The following is a 13809-nucleotide window of genomic DNA, read 5'->3' as shown; positions in this document are numbered from 1 at the left end:
CCTGCCGTGACGTTGTGCCGCGTGACCATCGAAGATCTCGAAAGGAGCTGACGCCGAAACCCTGGACGTTACGCACATAGACCTTCACGCATATAGACATGAAAAAGAGGCTGATGCAGATCTTTGGCTTCTTGAGTTCAACAGTGGGATGGATGTTTATATGCTTCACCTTGGCCATGGACTACTGGAGGATCACTCCAATAGGGGGTCATGGTGGATCGTGGGTGATTAAAGCAGCTTGGTACTGGTCTAATCTTTGGAAGGACTGCTTCACGGACAGTACTGCTGTTTCCAACTGCAAGGATTTTGGAGTGCTATGGAACGTCCTACGTATGTATTCTCTGTTTTCTTCAGATTGTCTCATATTGAGGTAAATTCAAGGCACTGGAATTGGTAATTGATACATTTACACACCAGCTTAGTGGGTAACTACAAGGCCACTTACTGAGCAAGACACTTAACCCTGAATTGACTGACCCTGAAATTACTGATGGTTGCTCTAGATAAGGGGATATGATAAATGCTGCAGATGTAAATGAACCTTCAACATTTGTTTCTGTAATTTCTTTATTTTTCCTCAACAGAAAGGCACATCTTTCATTTTCAAATTTTCATTTCAAAATTCTTCAGCTTACATCCAGGGTGTCAGAGGACTTCTGATGATCGGGATGTCTCTGGGTGTCGTCGCCGCAGCTCTGAGCTTCCTCGGCTTGGAGTGCACCTACATTGGAGGAAGTGACAAGACTAACGACAAACTACTAGTTGCAGGAGCCGTGTTTCACATCCTCGGAGGTAAGCAAAAAAAAAATAATCTTATTGTTTTAACACACCAGCGACAAGGACAGGCGTTTTAATTTCTCTCATCCCTGCTTCTTTCCCAGGCCTTTGCGTTTTTTCAGGATACTGCTTTTACACAAACAGAATTATCATGTCTGCGTACTCATTCCTCCAGGCACAAGGAAACCTAAGGTAGGACATGGACTTCCGTGTCTACTTCAGTGCAGTAAACCCTCATTGTATTATTACTGATGCATAGCAAATGTTAAAGGTCTGTATTTTTTTACTGCAGTTGTGTTACTATATTGATTCATTATATAATTATTAATGTTTTATTTGCTTTAGATATTCCATAGGACCTCCAGTTTTCCTTGGCTGGGTCGGCAGTTTCTTAATCATATCTGGAGCAGTTCTTTACATCATCTCCGTGTACCAAGTTATCTGTCCTAAAAGGTTGGCTCAAAAAATATACAAATTATAAATAAATATAATACAAAAAAAACATATTTTGTGAAAGTTGAATATAAATAATGTTTTATTTTCTGTTTTTTTTTTTTTTTTCTTTTAGGGACACCTCTGGACCAAATTCACAAAAAGCATCCAAGACTTACTCTAAAAACAGGTTGTACAGTGGATATTACAGACCATCACATTACAGATCAAGAGGCCATGCCGGCTCCAGGCTATCGAAGGTTTCCCAAGTCACAGCAGAAAAATTACCAGCAACTGATACAGTGGTTTAAATAAAACCAATTCATGAGTAAATATGTAATCAGACAAGCATTTACTTTGCCGCTTTAAAGATGTATACACCGGGTTTTTGTAAATAAATTGACTGATGTGATTTGTATAAATGTGATTTTTTTTTTATCTGTTAACAAGATGCTGAAAGACATAGAAAATAATGTAACAAAGGAAGAATAAGAGTTTATAATAAGAATAAGTGGTCTTGTGATTTCATTCACTGTCCATTGCAATGAACGAAATAATGGAATACCGATACAATTAAATTTATTGCTGTCTATTGCCATGAAAAAATATGATGTGTAAATGTTGAGCATGACAATCTCAAACATTCTTAAAAGCATAATTGTTTTATTTATGTCTCGATTTTTAAAAAGCAAGATCTTTCCATGATGACGTAATGAAAATATTTTGACAAAACCTCCATCTTGTAAAGGGACGTGATGGCAGTGTTTACCACTGGGTTTACTCAAAACTTTAGCCATGCAAGCAGTGCCAAGAATTTATTTCAATAACAAACACGGCGGTTTCAGTCCAGTGTGACATTCATGGGACGAACACGCCCTCAACAAAAGCCACAAGGAGGTACCTAGGACAACAGCATCATCAGCAACACTACTGTCCCTTCCCACTCCGTAGATCGTACCAGAGGAGCCGGGCGTGGAAGTGGCAGCTCCTTCAAGGTTTCCGCGCCGGTTGTAACGAGGTGAGTTTTCAACATGAAGCACAGAGCAGTGGTCATGTACGTAGAAATCGGGTGCTTTTTCCTGTGCGTTAGTGGATGGATACTCCTGTGCTCCACCATGCCCACCGAGTACTGGAGTTACTCTGAGAGCTTCACTGTTGTTGTGACAACTTCGAACTTCTACTCTAACCTGTGGAAGGACTGCATTTCCGATTCAACTGGAATCTCGGATTGCAAGGGATTTCCGTCCATGCTTGGTTTAGACGGTAAGTTGTTTCCAGTCAGTGAATCTGAGGTCAGGTTTTGTTACCATGGACCCATACCGTGCCTTTCTTGTTAATTAGGCCATGTTCACTTATGTCGAGCTTTCATGATCATCGCAATGATCCTGGGCTTCTTCGGAAACATCCTTGCTTTGATCGGAATGAAATGCACTAAGATTGGAGGGTCTGAAATCATCAATGCAAGGGTGACCTTTGCAGCAGGGATGACCTACATGTCATCTGGTAATAGTCTGTGTTTAATCTCTTCAAATCGATGAATTGTGATTGTGAAATGTGATTGTTCTCTCTCACTGCTCTGTGCCCTGACAGGGTTAAGTGCTCTGTTCGCTCTGACCTGGTATGGGTACAAAATTGTGGTGAACTTTTTCAATCCCAGCTACAAGCCTCAGAAGTAAGTGTACAGTGATGTGCAATGTAGACAGGGATATTCCAAATGATGTTAAGTATGCACACTGCATGTTGCCAGGTTCGAATTTGGTGCAGCCCTGTTTGTTGGATGGGGTGGTTGCACCTTGCTGATCATCGGCGGCCTCATTTACAGTATCTTGGCTGGAAAGGAGGGCTTCCAATCCAGGTAAAACTAATTCAATGCTCATTTCAAGGTTTCAAATTTGGTCATTTTTGCATTCAGACCATTTCTTCTTTTTGTTTTTGCCTCAATTCAGCTCAAACTATGACGAAGGGTCTCCATATTTCCCATATCATCTGCCTCTGTCTGACATCTCTGCATCAGAGAAGCAGCCATACGTCATGTCATCAACTTATAGCAAGAAATCCAAAGGCTCTCACAGGAATTCTTATAGCAGAGACGCTTACGTATAGGGCATTTGATACACTAGTGAATGTTGATCATCGGTGTGAAAAACCTGGGCTGTGGACGACTATTACTCATTCAGATGTATCATTTCCAGATCAGGGCATTTGCATACAGGGAATCATATTTGTATTTCTATGATTACATTTCCACTTTAATTAAATGTAGTTTAATAAAAATGATACATAAAATAAACTTATATTTCTGATTTTTTTTTATATTTAATTGTTTTGTTAGTAACTATATATGCACAGATCACCTGAACAAAGTTGATAAAAAAATCGACCATCCACGGACCATAAAAGTCGCATTATCCTGGTATAGGACAGTGGGGAGAGTTCAGTGCTGCCGTGGCCAGTCTCCGTAGCGCCACACACGAGGGGCGGGGCCTCGTCAGCTCGCCAGCCAATCAGGGCGGCCCACGACCAGCGGACGGCTGGTGCCTGCGCCCAGAGCGGAGGACCATGGGAGCGAAAATCTCTCCGGAGGTGTCGGTCGCCCGGTCGCGTTTCACAGCGCCTGAGAAGCGGAGGTGGCCCGTCGCTGCCTTCAGAATACCATGGTTTCACTTAGTCCGCTGGCCCGGCGCGTTTTGAGTTATGTCCCTTTCGTCCTTGTTTTGGTGGACCTGCGGTATGAAGGTAGGTCATGTTTTACACGACAACCTCCCCTCTTGTAAGTCGTGTGTGAGCTCTGTGTCTCAAAATAAAGAAAAGCAAAAAACAGCAGTAACCTGCATGCTGTCGTGCTGTTGTCTTGTCGGCTCGATTGGTTTTGTAGTGAAAGACGCAGCTTGTACCGGGGTAGCTAGTTAGCTCTAGCTGGGCTCGTGCCCAGGTCTAGAAAGTCTGTAAAATAAATGATCGTATCGGAATTAAGAAATCGCTCTTTGTGAGGGGAAATGTGTGAATGCTCAGTGGCCAATTTGCGTGGTCGGAATTTCCAAACTCCGGGGTTGTCTGGTCGTATGCCGTGAAATGTGCTCATGGGTTAGAGACCAACTAGTTTCTCTTGAACGCTGTTATTACAGCAGTAGAAAGTAAAACATGTTCATCCGGTTGTGTGAGCGGGATTGTGGCTTTGCTTTGTCAAACGTCAAAAGTCATCTACATACAAGTCGGCTCATTATTCAGCTATTGTGGACGGGCCACGTTTTGCTCACGAAATGCCAGCGCTGAGCGCTGATTGGTTCGTTTGCTCCATCGCCGAGTCCGTACTGTGCGCTGATTGGCCCGTGTCTTACAATAGGCGGAATCACGCTTGGATTCATACAGTCCAATCTCCGGATCCCATTTAAAACTATTGTACAACGATGTGTTTCTTTGCTCACCAGCCCTGCCATTGCACTTCTTTTAGGTGTAAGCTGTGGGAAGGGTGGGAGTGTGGAAAGCCACCTGGAGATGGGGAAGAAACTCCTAGCTGCTGGGCAGCTGGCTGACGCGCTGTCACACTTCCACTCGGCTGTAGGTGAGTGTTGGTGCGGCTGTAATAACAGCCGTGATGTGCATTTGAAGTGTAATTGCTGCGTAATCTGACACTTGACAAGACAGAGTTAAACTCAATCGGTTTTGTTTCCTCTTTGTGTTTTTTTTTTTTTTTTTTTTTTTTGTAGAGGGAGACCCCAAGAACTACATGGCCTTTTACAGAAGGGCCACAGTTTACTTCGCTATGGGGAAATCTAAATCTGCCTTACCAGATCTTAGTAAAGTCATCGAACTTAAACCAGACTTCACATCCGTGAGTATACATGCTTTTGAAATGGATATACATTTTTTCCCTGGTCAGATGTGTCTATATCTGTTTTTTTTTTTTTCCAAAAGGCAAGAATTCAAAGAGGAAACCTTCTCCTGAAGCAGGGAAGACTCGAGGATGCAGAAAGTGACTTTAAGAAAGTGGTATGACATTTAATATTTTCTAGCTGTGAGAAGGGAGCCTCCTGTTAATAATTCCCCTCTCTCTGCGGAGGCTTTGGATTCCCAGTGTCTTTAAGTGGGTCATTTTGTAAGATTGTTATGGGACAGTGTGAGTAATGGGCGGTGTTCATTTGTAGGGCAGCTTGTGAGTGTAGTTCGCTCTTGATAGTAATAAGAAACCTGATTACATGCTGTGCAGCCTCTTATAGCCAGTGCTATAAGTAAAATGGGAAATAAAGAGAGGCCTGTAAAAATGTGGAAACTTTAAACATTTTCATAGTTGTGTTTTAATCATAAGTAGTGTGAAACCAACTCTAGTCCCCTTGGAGACACTCAGGGATAAGTGTCTTGCTCAGGGACACATTGGTAGTAAGTGAGGTTTGAGCCTGTGGTTTTGTGGTTCATACGTATGTGTTTTATATACTTACAAACTTTAACAGAGACACAGTCTGATACTCATTTTCTTTAAAGCATGACTGATTTTATTCATATTTTTGTACCATTTTGGTATCAGCTCAGATCAAACCCCAGTGAGAAAGATGAAGAGGAAGCGCATGGTCAGCTTAAGAAAGCGGATGAAATTCAGAGGATTGTGGTGGAGGCTCGTGCTGACTTTGAGCGCAAGGATTACAGTACAGCCATAGCCCTGTTAGACAAAGTCATTGAGGTAAGGTGTACTATGTCAGTTGATGCATGTGACACTGTGGAGTTGAAGGCTGTGCCATAGTTTAAGGTTCCTTTTCTTCTCCCCTTCTCAGACCTGCATTTGGGATGTGGAGTCCAGAGAGCTGCGGGCCGAATGCTTCATTCAGTTGGGAGAGATGGGAAAGGCCATCAGTGATCTGAAGGCAGCTTCCAAGCTGAGGAACGACAACACCCAAGCATTTTACAAGCTCAGCACCATCTACTACAACCTGGGAGACCATGAGATGTCCCTCAAGTAAGCATTGGTCTGTGGAGACATCACAACACAGTGTTAAGACCTCCCTGTGGCTGATTACTTCAGTGAATTTTAATTTGATTGTTTTTTTTTCAGTGAGGTGCGTGAGTGTCTGAAGCTGGACCCAGATCACAAGCAGTGCTTCAGCCACTACAAACAGGTGAAGAAGTTGAACAAGCAGATCCTGTCTGCCGAGGAGCTCATTCAGCAACAGAGGTAAGCTCCTCAGTCCCACTTTACTCGTGTCAATATCTGAGAAATATTTGATTACATTTGTCCCTACAAATGACAAAATGTCTGTTGATCATAGAACTGACTGCTTATCTGAGCACTGCTGAATGTAGTCGACTAATATATAAAGATTATATGCGATTATTCAGATACCTGTTAGATCACGTCTACCCTTTAATACCCAGATACGGAGAAGCAGTCAGTAAGTACGAGTCCGTAATGAAGACTGAGCCCAATGTGCTTCAATACAGACTTACAGCCAAAGAGCGCATCTGCCACTGTCTTTCCAAGGTAAGTTGTGATGTTCTTGTATGGCCACTAGATGTCACCCTTCACTAAAAAAATTGTCAATAATGACAGTGATCTCAAACGTCATGGTACATCATGTAGAAAACAAATTTCTCCACTGGCAAAATTCTTTTTGCACCATGAAGATGCTAGGCAACCTATGCATATTAATGAGCTATATTTCTTGTTGAAACTTTGTTATTATAATTGATATTCATTTTTGATTAGAAATTAATGTACTTTGCGGCTGTTAAGAGTGTTTTTAAAAGGGCAGTGAGCCAATCAAGACCGTGTGTTCCAGTGATTTTCTTAGTTCTGATTTCCCTCTGAATAACTTCAGCTCTGGTTCTGGGTTTAAAGGACCAGCAGGGAGCTAAAGGCATTTCAGTGTGCAGCGAAGTGCTGAAGTCTGACCCCCACAATGTCAAAGTGCTCAAGGACCGGGCCGAGGCTTACCTACAGGATGAGCAGTATGAAGAGGGTAAGAGAGATTCTTTTTCAGATTCTGGCAGGTTCTGAGGCACGTTGTAGTCATGGCAGAATACAGTTATTATTTATTTCACTTCAAAAGCAAATGTTGCTAATATGTTTACATTTACAGTATTTATCAGACGCCCTTATCCAGAGCGACTTACAATCAGTAGTTACAGGGACAGTCTCCCTGGAGCAACTTAGGGTTAAGTGTCTTGCTCAGGGACACAATGGTAGTAAGTGGGATTCGAACCTGGGTCTTCTGGTTCATAGGCGAGTGTGTTACCCACTAGGCTACTACCACCCATGTTTCAGGTTCTAATCCAGATTAACAGGTTTTCTGGAAAAAAAAAAAGTAGGTTTGTATTAGGCTTATATTTTAATAATACACATCATAATGGTAAAATGATCAGGGGGAAAGAAGGACTGTAAAATAGTTCATTTGGATGACAATTTATTGCCAGCTAAAATGTAATGATTGTGACAGCCCTGCTTGCTATCGGCATAGTTGGAAGCTCGCACCTGAATGGGTCCATGGTGTTACTGGACCCAGAATCACACCGCGTACAAACTAGCAAAACCAGCAGAACCATGTCAGCGTATTGGCTGCGGGGCTGAGCAGTCGGGCAGCATCCACCGCCGGAGCCGAACACGACAGCTCATTAATCAGTTGCAGAGCGTGCCGCATTGCTAGTGCCAGCACACCTCTGCTTGCTGCCTCTCCGCTGCCATCTGTGCCAGGGCTCTAAAGAGGTCCGCAGATGCCCTCAGGGCACCGGTCCAGTCTCACCGTCAGCCTCAGGGTTCAGTTATACTGCTGCACCGTAACTGTCCACGAACACCAGACCCCTCTGTTAAATTATTTGTTCTGTTGCTTTCTATTGTCAATTTCTGTTTGCATGGTTGTTTCGTCTGAGACATGAATTCTTTAATTTAATTGATCTGATCTCTCCCTCATGTTCATTTATGTCTGTGCTGTACATTTATTTATTTTTTGTCCCATGGTTTGTCCCAAGGACATTCCATGGTCAAAATGGGTTCTAAAGCATCCCTGAGATTTTTTTTTTTTTTTTTAAAGGCTGTGAGGCACATACTGATGCAAAGGACACATACAGTATTGTTCAGGAAACTCTGGCTCTGATGGTGATGGTATATTTTACTCCCTTTGCAGCAATTAAAGACTTTGAGACTGCCAAAGAACACAGCGAGAACGACAGGCAGATCAAGGAAGGACTGGAGAGAGCGCAGCGGCTCCTCAAACAGTCCCAGAGGAGGGACTACTACAAGATTTTAGGAGTAAAGAGGTAAAGCCTTATTGTTCCTGTGGTCTTTTTGCATACCAAACGGGTCCCTCTCAGCAGTTCTTAAGTCTCCACCGGTGACGTTTTAGGAATGCTCAGAAAAAGGAGATCATCAAGGCCTACAGGAAGCTGGCTCAGCAGTGGCATCCGGATAACTTCCAAGACCCCGAGGACAAGAAGAGGGCTGAAAAGAAGTTCATTGACATTGCCCAGGCCAAAGAGGTGCTGACTGACCCAGGTAAATAAACGCCTTCTTACAGTCAGTTGCTGTTGCTGGCAGTCAGATAAGAAACTGTAATAATAAACTGTATTTAAAAATATAGTTTTTATATGTTTAAGTTGTAGCTGTATGTATTATTGTATTATGATTAAGTCGCTCTGGATAAGGGCGTCTGCCAAATGCCATAAATGTAAGTTTGATGAACGTTTATTCATGCAGCATTTGAAAGAAAAACGGTTGTACCACTTATATTGTGTTTTTTTTTTTGGCTTGTGTAGAAAAACGGAGTAAATTTGACCAGGGAGAGGACCCGTTGGACCCAGAGAGCCAGCACGGAGGGGGCCACCACAACCACTTCCACGGAGCCTGGGAGAGCTTCCAGGGATACAATCCGTTCGGTTCTGGGCCCTTCAACTTCAAATTCAACTTCAACTGAGAGACTAGAGCAGCGTGGCTCTTCGCTCACTGCTGCCGGGCCACCGACATCGGTGGAGACACGGTGCGTGTATACCGTGGAGGAATTACAGAAAGTATTAAACTTTTCAGTGGTCAAGGTTGGGAATGCACAATTTTTTTTTTTTTTTACTCTCGTCTTTATTCCAAAACACTGCAACTTCTTTGTGTAGTGTCATGTACCGAATGGACCATTTCCATCCCAAGGCTGTTGTGTACATAGAAAAGACTATTTTTATATAAAGTCTGAATTGTACATAAGACTATTTATGCTTATTTAATTTGTGCACACACCATATGGAATGGGCATTGCTTTCTATCAATTCATTCAAATGCAATAAAATCAGTTCCTTTCTGTAGGTTTTCTCTTGATTATCATTTACCTCTTGGAGGAGGGGTAAATTTGTCATTTATTTTTCCCCCCTTTAACCTGATTATAATAATGGACAGCAGTATGCTGACCTGTGCAACTCGGGGGGCAGTGGAAATGGATTTCAATTCCCTCTCCTCATGAACCTGAAGCCCTGCTTTATTTTATTAAAACTCAAACTTTTATTTGTATTCATGGGAACGCAATCGGCATTCTGTTCCTTCACCCAAGGACATCAACATTTCTCTCTACTGCATCTATGGCTGCTGCACTACAATGACTTCAAATGACTGAAGACGTTTTCAAATCAGAATATGACAACAGAATTTCCAGTAATGTGGCCAATGCAAGGCAAATGAAATATAAAAAAAAAAGACAATTTAATCTGAAATAAAACTGAAAATTGGTCTTTTATTTTGGAATGAAGATTGTTCTCTTTCTGCTCACGGTGGACATAAAAACAAATATTTCAACACAATCATCAGGCACACTTTCATGTTACCTGCTTTATTTTCCTGAGGAAAGTTAAATGTTAAAATATAAAGCCCTGAAGCAAATAGCAGACATGTATTTCAGATGTAAATGAACATAAACATGTAAACATGATCAAAATGGAAGGTTAAGCGGGTGCTGGATGATTTGAGGAAAGACATTTTGTGAAGGAGTACCAGATGTCTGACTTCCACTGTAAATAATTCCCCTGTTTATATATATGTAGGATAAGCATGACCTTGGTTTCAAGGTCATGTTTGTAGCCGAACGATAAAAGAAACCTGTTGTTTGGGACAGCGACTGGCGAAACTGCAGACCTGCCTAAATCACCATGTCGCATTATAAAATTTGGTCTTATGTATGCAGTTCAGGCCAAAAGTTTGGACGCACCTTCTCATTCAATTTGTTTTCTTTATTTCCATGACCATTTACATTGGTAGATTCTCACTGAAGGCATCAAAACTATGAATGAACACATGTGGAGTTATGTACTTAACAAAAAGTGGAGACCTGGCCTCCACAGTCACCGGACCTGAACCCAGTCGAGATGGTTTGGGGTGAGCTGGACCAACAAGTGCTAAACACCTCTGGGAACTCCTTCAAGACTGTTGGAAAAGAATTTCAGGTGACGACCTCTTGAAGCTCATCGAGAGAATGCCAAGAGTGTACAAAGTAGTAACCAGAGCAAAGAAACTAGAATATAAAACATGTTTTCAGTTATTTCACCTTTTTTTGTTAAGTACATAACTCCACATGTGTTCATTCATAGTTTTGATGAGTTCAGTGAGAATCTACCAATGTACTTTTGGTCTGTACTGTATGTATGTTCAAGCCTTCATAGTTCAAACATCTAATAAAACATACAACATGTTGGCTAAACATGTTGTTATATGAATGTTCACCGCTGTTATGAATGAACTATATATATATACGTACAGTGCAATGTGCCAAAAAAAAAAAAAAAAAACACCCTCAGCACTTTTCCTCCTTTTACTGCAAGGCGTGTGTTCATTTACAGAAGTTTATATCCAAAGCTGAGAGGGGAGAAAAATGAGGTTTGACTGTCGCTTCCACCCGAGGACGTTCCGAAGTCCATTTGTGCGCCCACTCCAGCGCTCGAGCTGTTAGATGCGGCCTGGCTCAGTACATGGGAAATGTGCGTCTCTCACAACTGCACCGTTCAAGCTTCGCTGGAGGATTAGGTGCAACTCTCACGCCCCATCTTTTTGCACAGTGTGGAGGGAGAGGCGCTAAAGTTCATCGCGCAGGTTGCCTGCAGAGAGTGAGAGAGAGTAGGACGGGAAGCGGGGGACAAGTCATTATCAGGAAGAGCACTTTCATTAGCCAACAACTTCCTCTAGGGACATGCAGTTGTGCAATGTCTTTTTGCACTGAAAACGCAGCAGGCCTGGGCAATATATTGTCACAAAATAATAATGTCACAAAAAAAAAGAAAAGAGAAATGAATAATTAAGCGGATAAAACCTTTTTCTGAAAACGATGGCATAATAACCAATTTAGTTTTTTTTTAAAAGAAAAAATAATACACCATACATCAGTAACATGGTATTGAAATGTGCATTAGCACACACCAAAACTGCGACCGCTCTTACCTTTGGAGCTGGGTGCAGCCTGGCTTTCTGGCTGCTTGGCTTTCTGATCCTGAACGCGCCTCAGGAACTGTTTAATCTCACTGTCGTACCGTGACCATTCCGACACTATCCTCACGGCTGCCTCCAGCTTGGGCTCCTTCGTCTTGGGGTTGTTACACTGCGGCAAGTCGGCAGACAGGGGGGGAGATGGTCAGAACACTGAGCGGTCCAAAGTGAAAAATTTGCTTGCTGCAGCCATTTGAAACGGATTTGGTTCCTCAGCCATTAAAATATTAGCCAGCATCTCTTATCTGGGCCTAAATGGACAGCTGGAGCAAACACAGCCCAGTCATTTCGTACTTTATGATGAAGGAACGGAGAAAAGTACTCTGAGACTATTTCTTCTGCCATAGTCGAGTACATAAGTGCTTAAACATCTACAATTTCCTGACTGTGTGTGTGTATGTAACATTAATAAAAAAAATATATTTTTTAAGGATGACATGAGCTTGGCTTTCCATAAAGCACTCTTCTTTTGCTAATGTTGCTTTAAAAAAAATTCCCACACAAAACAATTTTCTGCCTCTTGAAGTGAACTCAGCTGCTCAAGTTCAGAGCCACGCTGGTGTTGCACTGCAGTGGTGCGGTGATGGATGGCGGGGCCTTTGGAATGGGCAGCCCCATAATGGAGCCAAGCCTCTCAGGTTCAGAGGCATTCATTTGACTGCTGTTCGCTAATGAAATCTTTACACGGCAGCGGCTTCCTGGAGCATGATGCGGCGGGAGGGGTGCAAATGAGATGGCTATTCCTGACCGGCACCCTCCAGTAACCGTCGATTGAAGGAGGAACAAGAGAACTCAATTTCAGACTGATTTATTTCATATGAGACAGAGCAAGATAATAAAAGGTTGCATCCAACCATTCATTATCTAAAATCTGCTTCTCCTGGTATGCACACCAGGGCCAATATAGTATCACCACCTCACCCGTAAAAATGCAGAAAAAAATCTGCTATGTTGTCAAATTTGGAGCCCAAGTCTGCACATTAGTGACAAGAGTCAATGTCAAGAAGGCAAACTCGTTTGGTGGACATGACTGCCAAGCCTCTTATACCATTATGCCGTCTTATGATAAGAGTGGAATAACATTGCCTTTTTTTATTGTTCTTAATTAATCCTTGCTACTGACCAGATCTATAGTCTTTGCTGTTTTCTTAGATCCATCGTCACACCAGGTTTCACACCACAGCCACTCCTGGGGCAAAGATTTAATCGCCACCTGGTGGATCATGTTGTTGGGAAGGTCCTACAAGGAAGAAACGGAAGAGAAAAAATAAAGTTTTAAATAATGCTGGGCAAAAACATGACAACTGCTGCAAAATAACTCCTGGTTTGATGCCACCGACTCACCTGGTCCAGGTTGGAGAGACTGTTTGGATCTTGGCTTAAAGCTTGGTACTGCCCACGAAGCCGGTCCCCTGCAGCGATCTTCCGGAACTTTTTCAGATCCACTACGTACAGCGCACTGCAGCAAAGCAGCAAAAGCCTCAAACAAACTCAGAAAATGTCAAATATATTAAATAAATCTAGCAGCCACATCACACCATGGAGAACAGTCTACACATTTTAAAGGTAACACAGCTTTTTCTTTGCTGTCTCTGGTCCGACAGCTCTCTAAGGCACCTAATGTGCAGTATACATCTAAATCAGAGGCCTGCAAACATTTTCTTAGGAGGGCCAGATCAGTGTCCAAGGCTGTTTGGGATGGTCTGAGTATGATAGTATCGGACACAGGAGGTCTATATTATCCTATTACATTTTATGGTTTTATGCAAACAATCTGTGTTTTACAAATGTGCATGAACATAAAAGTAAATTGAAGACGCCAAATTATGAATTCTGAAAAAAAAAGTATTTATACCAGCAAAACCTCTTATTTATAGAAAAACCTGTGAAATTGCAGAAATGCTCACCTGTTGAGAACTGCACAGTGTGACCTCTGCACACAGCGCCAAGAATACCACCAGTGGCCAAAAAAGACATTACGCCTACATACTGCTACGTGTTATCAGAGAAAAAATGAAGCGGGATATAATTGAACTGTGTTTAAGTAGTGGACCATATTTGGCAGTATGAGAACCAATGGTGCGTGGTGGCAGCACTGTCATCATGATAGTTTAATTTACCTCTACAGAGGATGGTTAAGATGTTAAAAGTGGAAAACCTACTGATAA

At 42.3% G+C, this 13809-nt stretch overlaps 4 protein-coding genes across 13 annotated transcripts in view; 3 read left to right on the top strand and 1 right to left on the bottom strand.

Moving 5' to 3' along the window:
- Positions 1-98: 98 nt before the first annotated feature.
- Positions 99-1655, top strand: LOC114797215 (claudin-10-like). Its single transcript, XM_028991947.1, has 5 exons — positions 99-330; positions 631-792; positions 882-969; positions 1123-1230; positions 1346-1655. The coding sequence occupies exons 1-5, from the start codon at positions 99-101 to the stop codon at positions 1518-1520; spliced, it is 765 nt and encodes a 254-aa protein (XP_028847780.1). The 3' UTR covers positions 1521-1655.
- A 65-nt stretch (positions 1656-1720) lies between these two features.
- Positions 1721-3499, top strand: LOC114797124 (claudin-10-like). Of its 2 annotated transcripts, XM_028991779.1 has the most exons (6): positions 1721-2227; positions 2300-2472; positions 2551-2712; positions 2800-2881; positions 2957-3064; positions 3156-3499. In XM_028991779.1, the coding sequence occupies exons 2-6, from the start codon at positions 2325-2327 to the stop codon at positions 3310-3312; spliced, it is 657 nt and encodes a 218-aa protein (XP_028847612.1). In that variant the 5' UTR covers positions 1721-2227; positions 2300-2324; the 3' UTR covers positions 3313-3499. The 2 variants fall into 2 exon arrangements, with proteins under 2 accessions (XP_028847612.1, XP_028847611.1); XM_028991778.1 differs by having other exon boundaries at positions 1721-2472.
- Positions 3500-3745: 246 nt separating this feature from the next.
- On the top strand, positions 3746-9476 carry dnajc3a (DnaJ (Hsp40) homolog, subfamily C, member 3a). Its single transcript, XM_028991399.1, has 12 exons — positions 3746-3945; positions 4661-4771; positions 4917-5041; positions 5125-5199; positions 5732-5884; positions 5976-6157; positions 6254-6373; positions 6574-6679; positions 7037-7157; positions 8319-8451; positions 8538-8686; positions 8947-9476. The coding sequence occupies exons 1-12, from the start codon at positions 3864-3866 to the stop codon at positions 9102-9104; spliced, it is 1515 nt and encodes a 504-aa protein (XP_028847232.1). The 5' UTR covers positions 3746-3863; the 3' UTR covers positions 9105-9476.
- A 1223-nt stretch (positions 9477-10699) lies between these two features.
- Positions 10700-13809, bottom strand: part of uggt2 (UDP-glucose glycoprotein glucosyltransferase 2) — a 39842-nt gene continuing 36732 nt past the window's right edge. For all 9 annotated transcript variants that reach the window (XM_028990524.1, XM_028990516.1, XM_028990521.1 and 6 more), the window contains 4 exons: positions 12986-13100; positions 12765-12881; positions 11597-11753; positions 10700-11256 (listed from right to left, as the gene is read on the bottom strand). In XM_028990524.1, the coding sequence (XP_028846357.1) occupies positions 11234-11256; positions 11597-11753; positions 12765-12881; positions 12986-13100 (412 nt within the window). In that variant the 3' untranslated portion in view covers positions 10700-11233. The remainder of the gene's footprint in view (positions 11257-11596; positions 11754-12764; positions 12882-12985; positions 13101-13809) is intronic.

The sequence above is a fragment of the Denticeps clupeoides genome, chromosome 9 (assembly GCF_900700375.1).
Source record: "Denticeps clupeoides chromosome 9, fDenClu1.1, whole genome shotgun sequence".
Classification (NCBI taxonomy): domain Eukaryota; kingdom Metazoa; phylum Chordata; class Actinopteri; order Clupeiformes; family Denticipitidae; genus Denticeps; species Denticeps clupeoides.
The sequence above is the reverse complement of the archived record's forward strand: the minus strand, read 5'-3'. Positions and strand labels throughout refer to the sequence as shown.

Coding starts and splice junctions, on each gene's coding strand:
- dnajc3a (XM_028991399.1), top strand. CDS start 3,864: ATGGTTTCACTTAGTCCGCTGGCCCGGCGCGTTTTGAGTTATGTCCCT. Junction 5,200..5,731: donor AAAGTGACTTTAAGAAAGTG/GTATGACATTTA, acceptor TTTTGGTATCAG/CTCAGATCAAACCCCAGTGA. Junction 6,158..6,253: donor GACCATGAGATGTCCCTCAA/GTAAGCATTGGT, acceptor TTTTTTTTTCAG/TGAGGTGCGTGAGTGTCTGA.
- LOC114797215 (XM_028991947.1), top strand. CDS start 99: ATGAAAAAGAGGCTGATGCAGATCTTTGGCTTCTTGAGTTCAACAGTG. Junction 793..881: donor CGTGTTTCACATCCTCGGAG/GTAAGCAAAAAA, acceptor CTTCTTTCCCAG/GCCTTTGCGTTTTTTCAGGA. Junction 1,231..1,345: donor CAAGTTATCTGTCCTAAAAG/GTTGGCTCAAAA, acceptor TTTTTCTTTTAG/GGACACCTCTGGACCAAATT.
- LOC114797124 (XM_028991778.1), top strand. CDS start 2,241: ATGAAGCACAGAGCAGTGGTCATGTACGTAGAAATCGGGTGCTTTTTC. Junction 2,713..2,799: donor GATGACCTACATGTCATCTG/GTAATAGTCTGT, acceptor GTGCCCTGACAG/GGTTAAGTGCTCTGTTCGCT. Junction 3,065..3,155: donor AAGGAGGGCTTCCAATCCAG/GTAAAACTAATT, acceptor GCCTCAATTCAG/CTCAAACTATGACGAAGGGT.